This window comes from Dryas octopetala, chromosome 8 (assembly GCF_963921425.1).
Source record: "Dryas octopetala chromosome 8, drDryOcto1.1, whole genome shotgun sequence".
NCBI classification, from domain to species: domain Eukaryota; kingdom Viridiplantae; phylum Streptophyta; class Magnoliopsida; order Rosales; family Rosaceae; genus Dryas; species Dryas octopetala.
The window spans coordinates 14,477,453-14,498,116 of NC_141373.1; the positions used below are offsets into that span (position 1 = coordinate 14,477,453).

General features: G+C 34.9%; 2 protein-coding genes across 5 annotated transcripts; both read left to right on the top strand.

The window, feature by feature from the left end:
- Positions 1-2,165: 2,165 nt before the first annotated feature.
- Positions 2,166-3,031, top strand: LOC147277485 (K-box region protein (DUF1985)). The gene is made up of 3 exons (XM_086255643.1): positions 2,166-2,753; positions 2,865-2,903; positions 2,990-3,031. The coding sequence occupies exons 1-3, from the start codon at positions 2,166-2,168 to the stop codon at positions 3,029-3,031; spliced, it is 669 nt and encodes a 222-aa protein (XP_086111769.1).
- A 7,900-nt stretch (positions 3,032-10,931) lies between these two features.
- On the top strand, positions 10,932-19,612 carry LOC147277486 (uncharacterized). Of its 4 annotated transcripts, none has more exons than XM_086253940.1 (9): positions 10,932-11,112; positions 11,424-11,475; positions 13,055-13,128; positions 13,869-13,967; positions 15,423-15,566; positions 15,743-15,794; positions 16,460-16,533; positions 17,058-17,140; positions 19,141-19,612. In XM_086253940.1, the coding sequence occupies exons 1-9, from the start codon at positions 10,988-10,990 to the stop codon at positions 19,167-19,169; spliced, it is 732 nt and encodes a 243-aa protein (XP_086110066.1). In that variant the 5' UTR covers positions 10,932-10,987; the 3' UTR covers positions 19,170-19,612. The 4 variants fall into 4 exon arrangements, with proteins under 4 accessions (XP_086110066.1, XP_086110063.1, XP_086110067.1 ...); XM_086253937.1 differs by having other exon boundaries at positions 10,933-11,112; positions 17,058-17,147; positions 19,136-19,612; XM_086253941.1 differs by having other exon boundaries at positions 10,933-11,112; positions 17,058-17,147.
- The last annotated feature ends 1,052 nt before the right edge of the window (positions 19,613-20,664 follow it).

The following is a 20,664-nucleotide window of genomic DNA, read 5'->3' on the forward strand; positions in this document are numbered from 1 at the left end:
TCTAAAATTTCTGTAAAGTCTCGAAATAATTCTCTAAAACAAGCTTATGGTAATTTTTCAAAATATTTTTGAGAATTTGTCCAAGAGTTTACGAAAATTTTAGAATTTATTTAATAGAGGAAATTTATTTTAATTTTTTAGAAATAAATTTGGACTTTCTAATTTTTTTGAAAATTTTTAGAGGGCAAATTGGTAATTTAACCTTATAGAAAATTAGTGCTAGTCAAGACGAGTCCGTAGGAATTTTTCGTGTATTTTTTTGAGTTCGGAGCTATTTTTAATGAATTTTCAAAGTTTATAAAAATAAAAAAATAAAAAAATGCGAAAAAATAAAAAAAAATGTGACACGTGGCGCACATTTAGCGCGCCACGTCAGCATTAACGGCCAGATCGTCAGCATTAACGGAATTGTTGACGGAACAAGGTAAAATGGGACACGGATGTAAGTTACAGGTGGTAATCTGAGATAAAAAAATTTTCAGGTGGTAAAGTGGGAATGAGTTACAGTTTTGGGTGATAAATCGATAATTAAGCCTATATAAATATGATGGGTTTTCAAAAACTAAGTGGTTGTTCGTTAACCTTTTACGGAGCCCATTTTCATTTTACGAAAACAAAATGAGACTAGAAACACATTCGGTGGTCCACTTTGCAAAACACGAGAAATTGGTCAAGAAAACAAAGAGTTAATTACACTTACACCCCCTGAAGTTTATCGTCTTTTCACATACACCCCCTAGGATTTAAAAAATTACACATACACCCATTGAGATTTCAAAATTATTGCATATAACCCCCTACAAGAGAAAAAAATAAATAAACAAAAGAGAAAATATTTGTATTGAGGTTGGACTTTACACTTTGAGTAATCTTATTAGGCCATTTAACCCCTTAGCATGTATTTTTGCATAATTTCTCATCATTTTTTGCTCACTATAGGGGGTTATATGTAACAGTTTTGAAACCTCAAGGGGCGTATGTGTAATTATTGAAACCTCAGGGGGTGTATGTGAAAACACAATAAACCTCAGGGGGTGTAAGTGTAATTAACTCAAAAAACAAATTCAAATTTTACCCTTTTAGTTTGAAAATAGTCAAATGATGTTTCCGTATTTTCAAACTCCAATTTACTAAAATGCATGATGCGTTTTAGAAAAAAGGGAAAATACGGAATTCTCTTTTCACGTAGGGTTGACAATTTTTCTAACAAACCCAATCCCTGCGGGAACACATCCCGAATGGGACGTGGATGGGGATATCACTCCCCACCCTATACCAGCTTCATTTTCTCGTTTAATATTTTACATATTTGTCTATATTATCTTTTTAGTTTTAGCTTAATTTTTGTTTGTCTTTTAAGTTTGGAAAATTTAATTAAATAACTTATTTTCATCAAACTTAAGCTATTTTGACCCAATTATCAAATACTTACTTTTCTAACCCTTTCACTTTTTTTGAGACCAAAATACCCATCTATATAGGGGATATGTTGACTGGGAATTCCACAAGTCGATTAGATAGTCCACTCTTCTCCAGTTCTCCCCAATCTCCATGCCGCAGAGACATCGCCAGACCAATCGGAATCACCTGATCGCCATATTTAAACATCGACCTTGAAGAATATACGCAACCAACGTTGAATATACAAACCCTAGAATTTGATTGTCCTCTTCGTGCGAAGGTAATCCTGCGAATCAATCGTTTTTTATTCCTCTTGTTTTCCCATATCCATTATTTGCGAGCTTACGTACAATTGAAGAACACGCGAAGGAAGTATGATTGCTAGGGATAACTACATATTTACATGAAATTTTTTTGGGTTCCACTTTAATAGAGTTTAGGCTCTGTTTTATACAATTAATTATGTTAACTTCTAAGGGATTTTAGAATTGGTGTTTTATACTTTTAAGCATTGAATAGTATTTAATAGTATATGCTGCAGTATTCAAAAGTATCTGCTTCAGCATTCGATAATTTCAGCTGCTACAACATTCGATAATTTCTGTTGCAACACTTTACAGTATGTACAGTATGTGCTACAACACATATCGTCAAAGTGCTATTGCAAGAGCTTTATAATCATATATACATATGTATGTGAATTTATTGTGAGTTTGGTTTGATACTGGGTTTAATTTTCACTATTTTCATGGCTTTTCCAACAGATGTCAAGCGGCATAACTTACCAGCTAAAACATAACTGTCCTCCCCGCCCGGCCAGAATTTCCAGTCACTCGTTTGTAAGAGATTGTTTGCGGAACATCAGAAATAAGTTTATCCCAGAGCAATTGGAGAGGTTTAAAGCATCTCCTTTCGGGCAGTTTCTGGACATTGGGGAGAGTTTGAAGTTTAGTGGGCTTCTTCTCTATTTGTTGCTTTTACGGAAGGCAACGTCGGAAAATGACCATGAGGATGGAATGGTCATAAAGTTTAACAATAGCCAAGTGTTAAGGTTCGGCAAGAAGCAATTTGCCCTAATCACGGGTCTACATTTTGGGAGCAAACCTTCAATAGATTGGAACGATGACGAACCAATCAAAGAAATAGACCGAAGGTGCCCTTTGAAGGGAGCTTATTTTAGGAATTCAAAATCCATTATCAAACTGGATTTAGAGGTCATGTTTACTTCCTGCCAAAATGAAGATGATACATACAAATTGAGGCTGGTGTACTTCATCCATTTTGTTTTGCTGGGGAAGCAGAGAAACAACCATATTCAAAAGAGGTTTTTTATGCTCGTTGAGAATGATGAGGCATTTTTTAAATATCCCTTGGGGAGTCTTAGCTACGCAATGACGATCGAATCTATGCGGACCGATTAGCAGCTTCGATATGATAAGGCTGAAAGCAAGGGATGACATATTATTGAATATCAACTTTGTGGCTTTTCCCTTGCATTCCAGGTGAACTCTTAGGCCTATCACATATTCTATACTCATAAAGCCTATGTTGTGTGACTGAGAAATGATTTTCAAATTCTGATTAACAGGTCTGGGCGTACGAGTACATTCCGGCCATAGCTTCAAATTGAGATGCCAAAAAGGTAAACGATGTCCTCCCACGTATGGTTTGATGGACCAATGTTGGTGGAATTAGCTATAAGAAGATGATGAGCAACATACTCCCTTTTGAGGAAATGAGATCTGACTTGAAGTATTTTGTGTAGGGCATTACATGTTTGTAATTTTGGCATCTTTTTAAAATGTGTTGACAAATTGTCAGATGTTTAGACATTAATTTGAATTTCGAGTGTGCATGTAATTGATAGTACTTATGCTACTTATGTATTATGAAGCTTCACATGGACCTTATGGAGATTATTCCTTTGAGTTCAGAGAAGAAGCAAGCATACTGAGATAATAGATGAGACTTAGAAAGTCAAAATCGCGCATGAATGCTAGTAAAAATGTGGCGACAAAACCTGCGAACAACCAGCCCGAGACTAAGGAGAAGGCAACCTCCTCATTTACCATAAAATCTCAAGCAACTACTGTCAACAATCTTCCGGAGTCATCACAGGTAAGAAGCTAGATGAAGCATTTAATAAGACATTGGACTAAATGGAATGCTTATGTAAATCTGCTAATAATCATTTTTTTGGTGCCTATGTAATTATGATAATGCCTATATAATTCGGCTAGTGCATATATATGTAATTATGCTAATGATGCTTCTTTGGCTAGGGTGAATTGATGCAAAATCTTCTCCCGAAAATAGAGACAGCGATGGTAGGATTTAAGCAATATTTTTTGCGTGAGACTACTTCTATCATGCGTAGTGAATTTTCCAAGTTGAAGTCCAAGATATTGGCTGAAATCAGGAATGTAGATGGGGATGTATTCGGGCCAAATAATGGCTGGGTAAACGACCCAATGTGTACACCACCCACATGTTCGCATGATATCCCATCAACTGCTAATATTGGGTCTGATAAGGATGCTTGTGGGAGAACCTGGTGAAGCAGAGAATGTGAAAGAATCACTGAATGAGGATTATCTCAATTAGGAAGAGTATAATCCTATGAAGGTTGATGAGGGCTTGGATCGAGATGCTGCTGTTGAAATGAGCGGGATGCAGGGGACAAAAGAGCAACCGTCTAATCAGACATGTGTGGAAGCCCTGGCTACCAAATCCAATGTGTCTGAGGGTCTCTTGTTGGACTCCAGCAACACAATTGTAGCATACGAAGGTCCAATAGGGATGTTTGTTGCCTTGTCTCCGAAGATGGCCGGACAAGTTTGACACCAATGATGCAGGCATAGTTGGGCAGCAAAGAGCTTTAAAACCCGAGGTGTTGTTCAGCCCCTGCCCGGTGCAAACTGGTGGCGCAGACTACAATGGTGGAAATCCAGAGAAATTTATTTTCCAAATTGCACGATCCTACACCCTTAAAATGCAGGCAAAAAATGAAAGCCAACATATGCAGCCATCAGAGGTTAAAGTTCTAGTAACACTTCAATCATGCGAAAGCTTAAGCTGTACGGAAGTGGGAATGTGGAAGCATTCAACTTAGGTACCTCACAATCATCAAGCAGCTTCTCATCCTTTTTTAGTGAGGTGTGCTAGCTGGTAAAGCCGTGTAAGAACGATGCTACACGTGTGGCGATTAGTTTAGATGATGTGTCTACTGACGCTGTGAAGGTCATTTATCCGTCAAAGTTTACAGCTAAAAGATGTAGGAGGGCCACCGGTAGAGGGCGGATAACCAAAAAACGTGCGCGATCCCTCACAACCCCATACGCCAATCCTAACAAGAAACGGATGACTGTGATTCTAAAAGGTAAGTCTCTTTGTTCAATTTCACTCAGGATTAAGGTAATAAGACTTAGATACCTTACATGCATTCTAGGTAGTTATATTTATATTCATATGCATTTAAATGTGTTTAAATAATTTCGGGATTGAAAAGGATGTTTGAAAATGTGTTAAAAGATGCTTTGGTCGAGGAGGATTGATCCTACGCGAGTTTAAAATTTTCTGAAAATTTTTTGTCTCAAAGGATCGATTCTATGAATACTGAATAGTGAGAATCGATCCTCTAGTAGCTTTGTTCTTATGGGATCAATCTTACCGTGCGAAATTTTCGAGATTCGCATAGGATCTATCATATGGCTTGTAGGATCGATCCCATGCATTTTTAAATGTTTTATAAGGTTTTTAATCCTAGTTTTTCAAGGTTTTAAAAGCCCTAATTGAATGTTAACTCTTTCTTAATTGGTTTATGATTTATTTCCTACTTCTATAGAGTTTGTTATCTTATAAATATGTGGCTTTTTCATTAGTCAAGTTGGCTCATACATTATACACTTTTGAGAGATTGTGCATTCTAGGATTTAGTGTGAGATTTATTATATGAACATCCTTAGTGCATAAACACTTAATCATATGAGATAGTTCATTGTGCATAAGAATAGATAGTTTGAATAGATTGTTCCTTGTGAATCTATTCAAGCTATCGACTTCATTCATTCATTCATTCATCCATCCTACATCATTGGTTAAACTCGAGCGTCAAGATTGAAGCTGGGTTCATGAACTCTTGCCTTTAGGGCATTGGCAAGAAGGTTTCCTTACAATTTTTGTGATCGAAGAGCTACAGTTGGCGTGAGGTCAATTTACTTTCTAGAAGGAGTCTAGTTAGGGTATAGATCGAGTCACTGGATGTATCTTTTCAGGTTATTATAGTGGATTGTTTATCGGAACTAGGTCCTGCAGTTTTTTACCCAATGGAGGGTTTTCTGCATCAAAAAATCTGTGTTATTTGTGATTGATTGTGATTGCTTTGTTTTGTTGATTGGTCCATATTGATTTTAATCCGCTGAATAATTAAAATTGGTTCATGTTGGTAAAATTAAAATTGGATAATTTTGGATAAAGCCTATTCACCCCCTCTAGGCTTGTTTAGTGATCTAACTAGGGAATTTCAATTAGTATCAGAGTGGGTCACTAGAATCACTTAACGAGATCCAAGGTTAGATTATTGAGAATATATGGATCGTGCGAGCAGTTCCATTGCTTATCCTCCTTTGTTTGATGGTAATAACTATGACGCTTGGAAAGCTAAGATGTGAGTCTTTCATTAGGCTATAGATGATTGTGTTTGGCACACAATTGTGCATGGTTGGACTCCTCCATTCACCACAGATTCGAAAGGTAAGGAAACTTCTAAGCCTTATGAAGAATTGTCTAATGCTGAGAAACTTCATAGTACCAATAATAATAGAGGTTTGAATGCGATATTCACAGTTGTGACTCCTGACTAGTTCAAACATATTTTAAATTGTGAAACCTCTAAGGAGGCTTAGGATATCCTTCAAGTTACCCATGAGGGAACTTCATCTATTAAATAGTCAAAATTGCAATTACTCACAACTCAATTTGAAAACATCAAGATGGAAGAGTCTGAAACTTTTTCTGAATTTTATGTTAGGCTTAGTGATATGGTTAATTCTTGTCATAACCTAGGTGACTAAATTCCCGAACATAGGGTTGTCAAAAAGGTTCTTAGGTCTCTTCCTGCACGTTTTCATGCTAAGGTTATTGTCATTGAAGAAGTAAAAAAATTTGAACACTTTGAGAATTGAAGATTTGGTGGTTCACTAAAAACCTTTGAAATGCAATTCTCTGAACCTAAGAACTTGAAAAGTGTTGCTCTTAAAACTGTTAATGAAACCTCTGATGAATCTGATGATAATGATGGGTCTAATGCTTCTATAACTATAAAAGATTTGACTGTGTTTGTTAAAAGATTTAGACGTAGGTTTAGGTTAAATAAAGAAAATTCAAGTAATAAGATTTTTGAACAAGAGGAAAATGAGAAGTCAAAGTCTAAGATGAATGTGAGGTCAAAGAAAAATGTTCAGTATTTTGAATGTTAAGGATTTTGAATGTTAAGGATTTGGTCATTATGCTTTTGATTGTGCTAATACTAGGATGAAAAAAGATAAAGGGAAAAAGAAGGCAATGAATGCAACTTGGAGTGATAGTGATTGAGTCTGATTCTAATAGTGGTCATGATGAAAATAATAATGTTGCTTTTATTGTGAAATTAGATGATGAGAATGAGCATAGAGATAATGAATATGAGGATTTGAAAGAGGATCAAGATGAAGACATTTTAAAAAAATACAAGGAGTTGTATGATGAGTGTTATAACTTATAAGGCCAAGAAAAAATGTGTTAAAATATCTAAACAATTATTAACAATTGAGAATGAAAAAACTAATTTTCTAAATATAAAAATTGATTTGTGTGGTAAATTGTTTGCTCTTGAGAATGATAAATGTATGCATGAAAAAAAAAAAAAAAATCTGCCTTGGTTGATAAATTGAATGTGCTTGAGAATGAAAAATTCTTATTTGTGCTTGAGAATTCTATTTTGCATGATAATTCGTTGTTTGATACTTATGATGTGCAAAATAGGTTGGTTGAGAATAAACATGATTTAAATAACTTGCTTGATAAAATTAGGTTCCTAAAACGGCTTAGGGTTTACCCGAGACCTAAACCTTAAGTCATAAGTTCTGGAACCCTAATTCTAAACCTTAAACCTCATTTCTAAACCTTAAATCTCATTTATATACCCTACACTCAATTTCTATACTTTAAACTAAATTAAGGGCAATGTTATAATTTTATATCCATAAATAATGAAAGGATGGGCAAATTGCTATTTTCCAATGCACTAAAATACATGACATCATCAAGTGGATTGGATTTAGTGATTAAAATGGATTTGCCATTGACTAAAATGTAATTTCTCAAAATATACAATTGACTAATATGTGATAAGAAATTTTGTATTGACTTATTTGTAATATTGACTCTTTTGTAATATGCTATTTATTTCGAGTGCTGCTATTTGCACACTTTTTTTTTTTTGCACACATTTTACTCCTACACACCCTATAAAACATTATAAATTGAGTGTTGTTATTAATTTGCACACCTTTTTTTTTTTGCACACCCTTTTCTCCTACACACCCCTACCTTTTTTAAAAAATTTAAAATTTCTCTTAACACACCCCTTCAATTACCCTAATAGCCCTATTTTATTCATTTCACAAACTTCTCACCGCAACACACCCCATTAATTCAGAAAAAAAAAAACCACCCACCTCCCTTTCTCTGTATCTGTCATTGCTGTCCTCAATTCGCCACTCTTTCTGAATTGCCTTTGGCTCTGCAAAAAGCAGTGAAGTACATATGGGACTTTCCAAAGAATAGTTGCTTGCTCGTTTACAAGTTTACTCTCTCTCTCTCTCTCTCTCTCTCTCTCTCTCTTTCTTTCCCTCTCTCTCTTTCTCTTTCTCTCTTTCTCTCTCTGAACATCCACCATTAAAACAAAACAAAAAAATTTCGACGACTCGCTCAACTAGTTGTTTCGTTCGGCAGGTACCCGCCGAACAATCTTGTTCTATTCGTCGGATGACTGCTGAACGAAACAACCAGTTTCGGCGAACCAGTGCCGAATGGCATGCTCGGGTCTCCGATCCTTTCCTGCTTGGGTCATCGCTGTCCTAGGTACTTGCTTGGGTTGTCGCCGAACGAAACAACCAGTGGGTCGTTGTCCTGGTCCGTTTCTATAATTTGATTTCAAACATTTAAATTTTGTTTTTGGGACAGAGAGAGTATGGAGAAAAAAAGATGGTTGGTATTGGCAATATTGACTTGGATGTTTGTTTATTCTGCTGGAAGAGGTAAAATTTCTAATTTAAGCATCAAAATTTCTCACTTATATTATATTAGAAATTGTTTAAGTTGATGGCGTTTTTGGATTGGAGACATGATATGTTTACTGGGTTTTGTTGTTTATACATAAATTATAATTGGGTTTGGATGGTAGAAGAAAAATTAGTTGAGGAGACACATTGGGCTTGCAAACTTCACTGATGGAGAGAAATGGACGAGGTCATTGTCCTGGGTTGTGTTTCCAGACAAAGAAAGAGAAAAGAGAGAGGAGAAAGGGAAGGAAAGAGAGAGAGAGAGAGAGAGAGAGAGAGAGAGAGAGGGAAAAAGAGATGGGGTGTGTAAGGAGAGTTTTTTTTGTCCTTTAAAGTCTTTTCCTTTTATGTCAAATAAGTAAATTCACAAATTAAATTTTTAGAGTGTGTAAAAAGAAAAAAAAAAAAAAGGTGTACAAATAGCAGCATTCTTTAAATTTTACAATTTCTCAAAAAAGCCCTAAAATTTCAAAATACCCGCTCACAAAAAATAAAAAACACACACCCACAGCCAACCCAGCCCAATCCACCCCTGCACACAACACACCCACAGCCAACCCAGGCCATCGTCGGAGTTCCTCCTCCTCCTTCTCCTCCTCTCTCTCTCTCTCTATCTCTTTTCCCCTTTCTTTCTCTTTTTGTTTCTCCTTCTCTTTTGCACACTCTGCTAGCTCCAAGGCCATTGCTCCGCTGCTCTCCATTCTCCTTGGGAAATGCATCTTCTTTCTCTATCACATTTGCTTCCTCCCTCTTTTTACAGTGGATTGAAGCATCATCTTCCTCCATGGCAATGGGAGATTGGTTCCCAACTGCAGAAATTACAAAAAAGTAAGATAACTGCTTATGTAGGGAGATTGGTTCCTAACTGCATACAGTGTAATAGGGAGTCCAACTTGTGGGGGCTACCCATTCTACAAATATTTTGAATCAAATTTGCTTAAATTCATCTTTTTCATTAAGCCCAGATGTATGGCAATTTTTCATATGACAATCAAGCATCATAATCAAGATTTTAAATCAAAAGCCAAAAAAGGTTTCTATGGGTTGCAAAAACAAATTTTAGATCTAGGAGCCAAAAAAGATTTTTATGTGAGCTGGGCGCGGAAGGGAGAGGAGAGAGACCCGAGGGAGAAAAGAAGATAGGAGAGAGAGGGAAAGAGAGAGAAGAGAGAGGAAGGAGAGAGAATTGAAGGTGGTGATGGCTGGTTTGGGTAGGGGTGTAAACGAGCCGAGTCAAGCTGAATACCACCGTCCTCAAGCTTGACTTGTTTTAAATTTTTCAAGCTGGAGCTTGTCTTGGCTTGTTTTTTATACGAGTCGAGCTCGAACGAGCTAAAAAAAAAAAATCGAACTCGATACGAACTCGAACTGTATCGAGCTTATTCACATAATTTTATCAAAGATATTTTATTAGCTACTATTTTTAAAAAAGATTAATTTTTGTCGAATATTTTCTTCTTGAAAGCATTATAATATGTTAATTTAACTTAGAGTTAATATATATTTTTAATTAAATTAGATAGGCACCAAAGACTTCTTTAAAACACCATATAAATGAATATGGTTTCCAGGAAATACAACTGTACAAAATAATTCCATCTAAACATTGATAACTTATAACATTTACAAAAATTCTCATTAAAAAAAAGAGGTATAAGGTAGTGAAAGTCTTATAACTAAACAATACAAAAATAAAGTAGAAAATAAAAATAGCAAGTCCTCATATAAGTTATGGAAAATTAGGTATGAAATATATAAACTAGACAATACGAGCTGTTTACGAGCTTTCCGAGCCGAACATACTAAAGCTCAAGCTTGACTTGTTTCTTAAACGAGCGAGCTTCGACTTGGCTTATTTTTTTTCGAGTTGAACTTAAATGAACCAAGCTCGAGCCGAACTCGAGCTGTATCGAGCCAATTTACAGCCCTAGGTTTGGGAGGTGTACCAAAGGGTATTATGGTCATTTAGGTTAAAGATTAAAATTATAATATAATAAATGAGAAAGAGGGTATGTGGAAAAAAAAAAAAAAAAAAAAAAGTGTGCCATAGCAGTACTCTTTATTTTATCCATTTGACTTTTAAGAGTCATTAATCGTGCGTATATAAGCGCCAGCCTTTTACGAACTCGACGTGGAACCCTGGTATCCTTGTCTTTCCGCCTTGACCACGCACACTTTCTTTCATTGCAGTTGGCACATGGCACTTCTCTTCTTCTCTTCTTCTCTTCTTCTTCTTCTTCTTCTTCTCGCTCAGAGTGAAGGCAATGGCGAATCGGCTGGTGTTTGGTTTAAAAACTCTGTTTGCGGTTTTGGGCTGTGTGATGGTGCTCACTCTCGCCTACACTATCTCCACCGATGGCTTTCCTTTTCGCAAGGACCTTCTTACTCCGTACTCTCTCTCTCTCTCTCTCTCTCTCTCTCTCTCTCTCTCTCTTTCTGTATTCCATGGTTGAATTCCATCTTTATGATTAAGCTGCACACATGGAAACACATTTTAGAACTGGGTTTAATGTAAAATATTAATCTCAAACACCATTGTTGTTATCTTAGTCTTTTGGTGCCATTAGTGCCCAAAGTTCGTTGAAAATATTTTGTGTTGAAACTTATTTAAAGCTTCAATAGCTTCTTTTCTTCTTTTCTTTTTCGGTTTTGACTCTTATGGAGTTTTGATATTGGGAAATGTTTGGAATTTTGTTTCAGGTGGATGGCGGCAACCTTGGTTGATTTCTATATCAATGTTGTACTTTTGGCGGTATGAGTATGATAAACATTTTGATTTAACATCTCACCTTCATTGAAAATCTTGAAGTTTCATTTTTGTAATTGCTTTCGTAGTTTTCCTTGAGAATTCTCATGTTTTTATTATTATTATTTTCATTTTGCAATATCATATATAGCTTTGTTCAAAATCAACTAGGGAAAAAAAAAAAAAAACATTAGTAAATAGAAGCATACAAACAAACATAAATTTTGGGTATGATACTAATTGATTGCCTTTATGTTAGATGTTAAACATGATTGAGGTACAAGATTGATTGCAATGAGTGGTCTCTGGGTTTTTTTTATTAGTTTGAAACTTGCAAGATTAGCTCTTGTTGTAATTGTGTGCATTGCTAAGTAATGATGAGTCTAGAATACACATTGCTTGTCAATCAAGTATAGAGCCTAACTTTTCCTGTTAGATTTATTTCTTTCATGGTGAATAGGTGCTAGGCTGTATGGCTTTTAATGTAGGATGCTCTGGTGTTTGGATTTAGACTTTTTTGGTCAAAACTGGCTTATCTGGTTACTCCTTTTCAAGTTTCTGAGTGTTGTCATCCCACAGCAGAAATGCCTCCAACTATCTGTGCATTTGTGTCACCTTACTCACATGTGGGAAGAACATTTATTGGTCCAGTAATGTTCTGTTGTGCCTTCATTAGGGGCTGTTATATGTATATATACATATATATATATATTGTGAATTAATGCACTACATTATCTTCATAATATTGTGCATAATATTGTCTCTCTGTTTTCTTCGTGGAGGTTTAATGTGCACATAAAATGAAGAAAAATATTTGAAGTGCTGATCTTTAGCCTGTCTAGGAAAGAAGTGATAGAATCTTTAAATAGTTGTACAATCATACGAGTAATGAAAGGATCATGTTATTTGTCTGTTTTTTTATGAACTAAAATAATCTTTAGATTCCTTCATGGCATCCTGATTATTTATGGACAACTTTGCAGAATTCATGGCGTCCTGAAAATTTTATTGGTATGATAATTCTATGATTTATTTTTGGCGTTGGCATTAGGATTGAATTTAGACTTGCATATTGAAATGAAAATCGATTATCTCTCTGTTCTTCATACATCTCCACCCTAACCTTCTCTCTTTCTCTCTCTCTCTCCCTCTCTTCTATTTCTCTATCTTTTCTTTTCCCTGTTGGTTCTGCTGCTGCATCATTTTGTATCTTGCCTAAAAATCGCAGATTACACTTAATCTCTAATTTTATTCAGATTTCAGCATCTCATTCGTCTTGTACTTGGTATGTTGGACAGAGAAGGCCTTACTCCCTTCTCCTTATATCTTTCATTTTCAGATGTACCCAAAGGCTTCTCATGATATTGAAATTAGAAGATACTCCTATTACTGGCTGTTTAGGTGCTTTTGGTCTGCATAAAATGATCTTATAAGTCCTTTCACTCAGAGGTCTCTTGATTTACTTGATATTTCATCTTGTGTTGAATTGAATGTGTCTTTTGCAAATTTTTTGTGTAGGTCCTACTATTTTTGCTTCTTAAAGAAATTTTCAGATGGAATTATATAGATTTGTCTCTCATATCAGGCTTGGGTTTTCTACAAGGAGTCAAACTGGATTAGTGCAACACTTTGGATAATTCTGCTAGTATGTTTAGGAAGGTTTGCTTTCTATTATCTCATAGTTACCTATGTTCTCTATTGAATGTTTGATTAGAAAATCCATGTATTTGAGGGAGGTAAATAATATGAAGGCTGTGATTAGTTCTTTAAGCGAGTGGCCATCCAATTAAAAAGTTCGGCAGGCTACTAGTACCCTTCCAAGTGAGTGGACTTTTCTATAAGCTGTTTTGGAGTGTAGCTCAAATAGTTTGAAGTTGTACCAAAATCTTTAAAGCGGGTTGTTGGGATGTCAATAGGACCGATCCGACCAGATTAGCCGAAACTACTTGATTACTTAGTGGATTGGGCTGGTTCAGTGCTGGTATTTTCCCAGTTGGTCTTGGATGGTTGAAAGTTCAACCCAATAGGGTCAGGTCAGATGGGAAAAGTTCTCAATCCCTATCTGACCCAACCCGTAACACTTCTATGCACTGAGAATGATTCTTGAGATGTAGTAGTTGCCTATGCTTAAGTAACAGAGAAGTTGCATGATTCAGAGTTCTCTAATTCTATTATGTTTGCTTTGCGCATTATAATTTTTTTCTTATTTTTGTCTTAATTGCCTTTATATACTTTTTTCATTACAATATTATTTTTACCCTTCTTGTTTTGTACTATCTTTTGATGCTTTTTACAGGCACCCACTATTTATACAAAGGAAATAGTTGACATCTGATCTGGTTCATGATTAAATTTTTTCAAGTTATTAATTTTTCTCTCCTTTTGTTTTCTATTTTTAGTGTTGCTACATGTGCCTACATTGTTTTGCAATTTATGAACCTATCGACTCAAGAATCGCATCATCCGATGTTCTATGTTCTGTTGCGGCATTCAAACAAGTATGTAACCTAAGCAGCATGTTTATACTTAATGCTTTCATGCTGGAATCAAATTCTTATATGGAATTATGATGGTGGAAGATTTGCATAAAGAATTTTGTCAATGAATGAAGTTTTATGTAAATCCAATCTGGTTTCCTTAGTTGGAAAAGATTGTTCAGATTATGTTGTTTCTATATCATCAGAAGTCGCCGTCTGTTTGGTACTTAGGAGTCATTTAAATAGAAATTTCTCTCTTTACTTTGTACATAATATTTTCATAGAGTTTTGAAGCTTTTGTTTGTTTTTTAATTTTTTTCTCTCATAATCGAATGTTCCTAAGATTTAATTAGCATTAAACTGAAAAATTGGACTTTGTATAGGATCTGCTGAATCAATTTAATTCTCTTTGATGTGGCATATGCAACCTGTTAGTGGCTTATAGAACTTACACACTCTGCACCACAAATTCCATTGTGTAAGAGAATGAAACTTTTATACCAGAGGAGATAGTTGCAATCGGTCAGCTTGACTGTAATGAAAATTGGAACCAAGATGGAAGTTCTGAAGAGAGAGAGGACGTGACGGTCATAACAGTGGAGGTGGAAGAAACATAGTTGTCCGAGATAGCCATGGAAGATTATAGAAAATGAGATTGGACATGGGAGGAGAAATATCATTCTTGGAGGTGATTGGGGTTTTTTAAGCAGTTAGTTTGAGAATATATCCGGTGATCCGGTGATTAAGGATTTTGAATATATCTGTTTGTTGCTTCATCAAGCCAGGGTCCTTTGTGAAGCTGTGATATTGAGCAATAAGCTATAAATGGATAGAAGGTGTGTTATTGTGCAGAGGTTGTTTGGAGGAAGGAAAGGGATGCAAATGAAAGGTGTCATATGAATTTCTGCTGAGAAGAATTGGTGCAGCAATTACAAGAAGAGGCAGGCTGCAGATGTAGATATAGATGTAGATGAATAAGATTGTTCTCTGATACTAACTAGGAGAGAAATATTTTGTACATTAGGTATTTTTTTTACAAATTAACACCAAAAAAGGGATTCTACATAGACAAACTTAAAACTATGATGATGTCAGTTGAGCTTTATCTGATAATTGAGCTCTATCTGAATATCTGATGACCAAACTTTATTGGATAATGGTAGTCCACAACAATGCATATATGTTCATATACTAGAAATCATAGTCTTATTCAGTGACATACACACGCGTGCGTGCGCACACACACATACACAAGGAAACTGCATATGTTATTGCCCGTGTTTCATTAGTTTTTTGTCGCTAGGTAAGTCATATATTTTTTCTTTTTCCTCTATCATCTCCTTGAACAGACAGATAATATTGGGAACTTTTAATAGGAAACAAATGTGATAGCATGGTATCATGTACATGTTTTTGTTGTTATTCCATGTATCAGACTCCTACCCTCTATTTGACTTGAGAAATGTTTTCATATAGGTACAGTATCGAAATTAAGAATAAGCACTCACCTGTTCTGATTGCAAGAGTCCTTTTCAGTGCTTTGGGTTTTTTGATGCTGGGAACTCTGCTTTACACTCTCTTGACAGATGGTACTCCTTTTCGCACAGAGCTTTTAACTCCGTAAGTTCTTACTTTTTTTTCCCAGACCCATACGTTTCTTTATTCTTGTAAACTAAATTACTTTGTGAGAGAATATTAGTCTAGACTGTGTAATTGGAAATGTTCTGGTTCAAGATTTTGATTGCGTTGTTCATCTATCAGACATATAATTAAAGTTGGCTGCTAAATGTTTGCAGGTGGATGACGGCAACATTAATCGACTTTTATATCAATGTTATTGCACTATCAGTATGTCTCAAAGACTCTTTATAGCTCAATGCAACCCAATTTATGTTTCCAGTATCCTTTGAGAGACAGGGGGAGTCAACAGACACCAATAATGAATGAACTGAAATTGGTTATCAATGAAGTTGCATCTTGACTAAGACTTGTTTTAGGCTTATCTCTCTGCCACAAGAGTTTTCCTCTATGGTAGTTTGGTTTTAAATATTACTTTGAGAACATAACAAATTCAGCGTCTGATTCAAGTGATTTGAGTCAAATATGTTAACTTCAGCTAAGCAATGATTGGGTTCTTTAAGTAGAAATTTCATATTCTTATAAATTGCTCTTACAATCTCTGTCTCAAAATCCATTCAGTCATATTACTGTAAACATTGATTCTTTATCCTTTTTTCTCCTAAAAACACCCAGTCCCACACACAAATTACACTGAGGAAATTATATATGTTATGCAGCATTAAAATTGCTAACGAATATTCTAAAATTTGTGGCTAAGGGTTTTGAGGATAAATTCTATACTTAGAAAGTAACAATCAGTTTAGCTTTATAGTGGTTTCTGTAACCTAGGTTTCTGCAGCATTGGTTTTTAATCTTCTTCTTTCAATTTTATATGAGATCCTTGCGAGTAAGTAAAATTGAATTGTGTGCATCACTGTCTTATTTTAAATCAGGTTTGGGTTGCCTACAAAGAATCAAGTTGGATTTGTGCAGTCTTTTGGATAATTTTACTGATCTGTTTTGGCAGGTACCTCACACGGTTCTGATTCCTGAACTGATTATATACTTTCTATTCATCTTTTAACAAGAATGCTCATTTTATTTTGTAATAACAACATACAAATGTAATTATGCCCTACCTCTATATAATCTTTGTAGAACTTGTTGTATAACATGATCGACACATTAATTTTTGTATGTTATTGGACAGTGTCTGTATTATCCTTATGAGTTCCACATTGAAAGCATAGATTTACATATGTATGGTTTGTGGGACAGGTAGTTTAGAATATCTGTGTAGTGAGGAAAACAACTTTTCCATTTGAATTTTTTATAATTTTTCTTTTTCAATTTTCATTGCTGATATAATTCCCAAAAAAAAAAAAAATGGAAATTACGGTATAATGAAATTTTACAATAAAATGATATCATGAGTATGTTCGGTTTTATTATATGGGGTGTATTAAACTCATTTTATAATAGAGTGAATTTGCTGTTAACTCGTTATAGGATCAATTACTAATAGTTTGAACTTTGCTCTCTACTTTCCAGCATTACTGCATGTATCTATGTTGTCTGGCAGCTGTTGAAGCTGACATCCCAAGATCCAGTCTACCTTGTTTTACTAAAAAGTGGTAACAGGCAAGCCTACTGCTATGTTTTGCTTTTTAGATTGACTGTTGGTAATGTTGAGGAAGCAAATTTTATTTCATCTGTTCTGTTGTATTTATCATATACTGCTTGAAGAACTTAATTTATTTGCTTGGAATAGGAGACTAAGTGGGCAGCAGGGAAAGCTATGTTGTTGAAGCTACAGGATACAAATTTGGCATGCAGGAAAGCATAAGAATATAAATGGGGTGGGGATAATTGTTAAAATTTGTGGAAGCCTTTGAAGTACATAAGACATAATTTTGTTAATCAAACTTGTAATGGAAGAAGGGATGATAATTAGTTGATATGCACCGCAAACTGGCTTGAAGAAATCCATTAGATAATGATGATATTGGAAATATATGAATGAACTGATTAATGAGAAACCCAAGAAAGAGTCTCCTAAAGAAAAAATAGAAAGCAACACTGCTACTGTAGCAAGAAAGCATTGCTTGTGTGCTGGAAGTCTCAATTCCAAGCAATATGAAAGCCTTGTTTGAGTTTCAAGAGTCAAGCTTAATCCTTCTAGCTGGAAGAATCCCAGAGCAAGGTAGCTTATAAAATTTAGAGGGAAATCTGCATTTTTTTTATTTCAATTGTAGAATAGGATTTCTCCTCTTTGTAATCAAGTTAGAAATTTTTATTGATTATTTAAGGACATTCAGTAAAATGAAGTATTTTGGATATGTATGCTCTTAGTCTTATGGTTTTCTTAAATGTTTATTTGTTATGGTTTTTTTGAATTGTTATATATTATCTTTCATTTCTTTTCACCTTTCTCATTTCTCATCTACCTCCCTTGTTTCCTCCATATCTTTTCTCTATTATCTCTAACTGAAAAAAAAAAACAAAAAAACAAACAAAAATGTCACAGCACAGGACCTTAGTTGTTTTTATTGTCCATGGCCTTGTATTGATGAACTTACTACCACTCAAGATGAGATCTTTTGTAACAAAAGAAAAAAGAGATCTTTGGTGCAGGTAATTTGTGGACAATATCATCATAGTTAAAGAAATAAGTCCTTATTCACACAATTTCTCTAAAGTTGTATTGTATAGACCTTAGGGACACTTACACTTTAACCCCTCTTTTAGAATGCTTTTGTGTGAAGTGTTTTTACTTAGTAGTACTTTTGTTAGTGGCATTTTTATTAGCACACAAAAAATGCTTACATATTCACTTTGAACTGCTTCCTGATGAAGCACCTGATATCTCTAGGAAGCACTTAAAAGTGTTTATGGAATCCAAAAACACTCGTCTATTCTGCCAAACACTATGAATAGAGCTTTTAGCTATGTGGAAGCGCTTTTAGCACTGCCAATAGCACTCTCAAAGAGGCCCTTAAATCCTTCATGACCTAAAGTAGGGCTGGGATTTTGAGCTTTCATTTTTGTTAGGAAGGGGGTCTCCAAGAATAAAAGCATATCAAGTTTGCTAAAATGTGGAATGTTACTTTAGTAGATAAAGTCCAATCATTATAGGCTTTAAGGGGAGTCAATCTCAGCAAGTATGTAATTTATTTGTAATTTTCACATAAGGTTATATCAATTACTGGAAAGACAATATTCTTGAAAGGTTGTAGTGGAAGTTGGCATCCATAGCAAATATGGATGTGGTTTCTGATCCTGGAGAGGTGATAAAATGATGTAGGTATGGGAAATACTGCTGAAAGAAGAAAAAGTGAAAAATGGATTTGACAAGAAGTCTTAATAGGCATAATTTAGTTTGAATTTTAGTGATATTGTTATTTAATTTTGGTATCTTGCACAATTATGCCACACATACCAGTTAGAGACCATTGAAGCTTTAGCCTTTAGGGTGTTTCCTTCTACTATATTCTTCTACATGATTTGTGTAGTTGGGTTGCACAGGAGGTAGGGTTGGGCAATATAGCTTGCTAAAATGGTCGTTATATTTATCTATTATATTAACCTCCTTGTTTCTTTCTGGTTTTCTTGTTTATTGTTTGTTGCAGAGCAGAAAGCGGCCGTGAGGGAGCTTTGATCTGAGATGGTGTAAAATTAGAGGTTGATGTGCTATTGAAGTCCTATATTGTGAAGTATGTTGCGTAATTGAATGACTGAATAAATACCACATTCTTTGCACTGCATTTGTATCACATTTCTAATAGAGTTGAGACTCATTTGTAAAGATAGATCCCACCTCTATTAGAGAAATGATGCAAATGCGGTACAAAAAATGAGGTATAAATAAGAATTACTCAGTTTGGATAGCCCATTCCAAAGGTGCAGAATGCATATAGCTTTCTATGTATTGTTAAATAATGTAAACTCTGGTCTTTACTATTATCTTGGCATACCGCCTAAACAATCTTTTGCTGTATCTGTCTCTTTGATCCATGTTCTTGGTAAATTTGGGAGTTGAAATTCATGATAAGATGTTGTAATGCATGATAAATGTATTTTAATGTATACAATAGCAATAGACCCAAGCCTATTCATATGTAAAATTTATGTTCTCTCTACCATATATAATTCTAGTAATGCTTACCTAAGGGGCTTAAAATGAGGGACAAGTGATGAAGAACACATTTAATGGTTAGATTTAACACGATTGTCCCTAATTTTAAGTCCCTTGGGTGAGCATTATTGTATAATTCTATTTTCTTATATAACAAACATGCAGAATATAAAAATATTAAAAAGAATTTTGAGGAAAATATGCATTACATAGAAAAATTCTGAAATACCGTGGGGCGCCAAACCTATGTGCCATGCACCTATTTTGTATTTTCTTTTATTAAAAAAATTGTAAAAAAAAAAAAAAAAAAAAAAAAAGACATTCAAAATGAAGTACATGAAAAATAATAAAATATAAGGGAAATTCTATACATACCCAACATTCTTCTTATTTTACCCAACAAAATTTTTAATCATGAATGGACAATTATGTCTCATGATGAAATGACCATTGAGGATAAATGCAACTTAAAAAAAAAAAAAAAAACTTTGTTTATTTCTATACCTAACATCATATCTTCATGTTCAACCTCTTCCATAACCAAAGTTTTGATCTCATATCATCCAATCAAATGTTTTAACCCGAATAGAGGATCAAATCATTATTTTCAAGGTTCCAAATGAGGTATGTGTGCCAATTTTTTACATTTTTTCGTGGGTATTAAAAGCTTTAGCAAATTTAGGTTTGCGCAGTGTTTGGTGGATCAGTGCCGAATATTTTCTACAAGTGTGCTTGTTGAACATTTGCATTTTATTCAGCGGGCACCTGCCGAACATTTGCATTATATTCGGCAGGTGCCCACTGAATAATGATCGAATGTTCGGCAAGTGTCCACCGAATGATGCAAAAATGTCTAAAATTATCACACAACCATCGTTTGGTGGGCACTTGCAAAGCATCCTATCATTATTTGGTGGGCACCTGCTAAATATAATGCAAATGTTAGGCAGGTGCCTGCCGAATAAAATGCAAATGTTCGACACTGATCCATCGAACACTACGCGAACCCAGATTCATTAATGG

Excerpts from the sequence above, each read along its gene's own strand:
- LOC147277486 (XM_086253937.1), top strand. The coding sequence starts at position 10,988 with ATGGCGAATCGGCTGGTGTTTGGTTTAAAAACTCTGTTTGCGGTTTTG. Across the intron at positions 11,476-13,054 it reads TCAATGTTGTACTTTTGGCG|GCTTGGGTTTTCTACAAGGA; the intron begins GTATGAGTATGA and ends CTCTCATATCAG. Across the intron at positions 13,968-15,422 it reads CTGTTGCGGCATTCAAACAA|GTACAGTATCGAAATTAAGA; the intron begins GTATGTAACCTA and ends GTTTTCATATAG.
- LOC147277485 (XM_086255643.1), top strand. The coding sequence starts at position 2,166 with ATGTCAAGCGGCATAACTTACCAGCTAAAACATAACTGTCCTCCCCGC. Across the intron at positions 2,754-2,864 it reads TGCTCGTTGAGAATGATGAG|ATTGAATATCAACTTTGTGG; the intron begins GCATTTTTTAAA and ends GGATGACATATT. Across the intron at positions 2,904-2,989 it reads GCTTTTCCCTTGCATTCCAG|GTCTGGGCGTACGAGTACAT; the intron begins GTGAACTCTTAG and ends TCTGATTAACAG.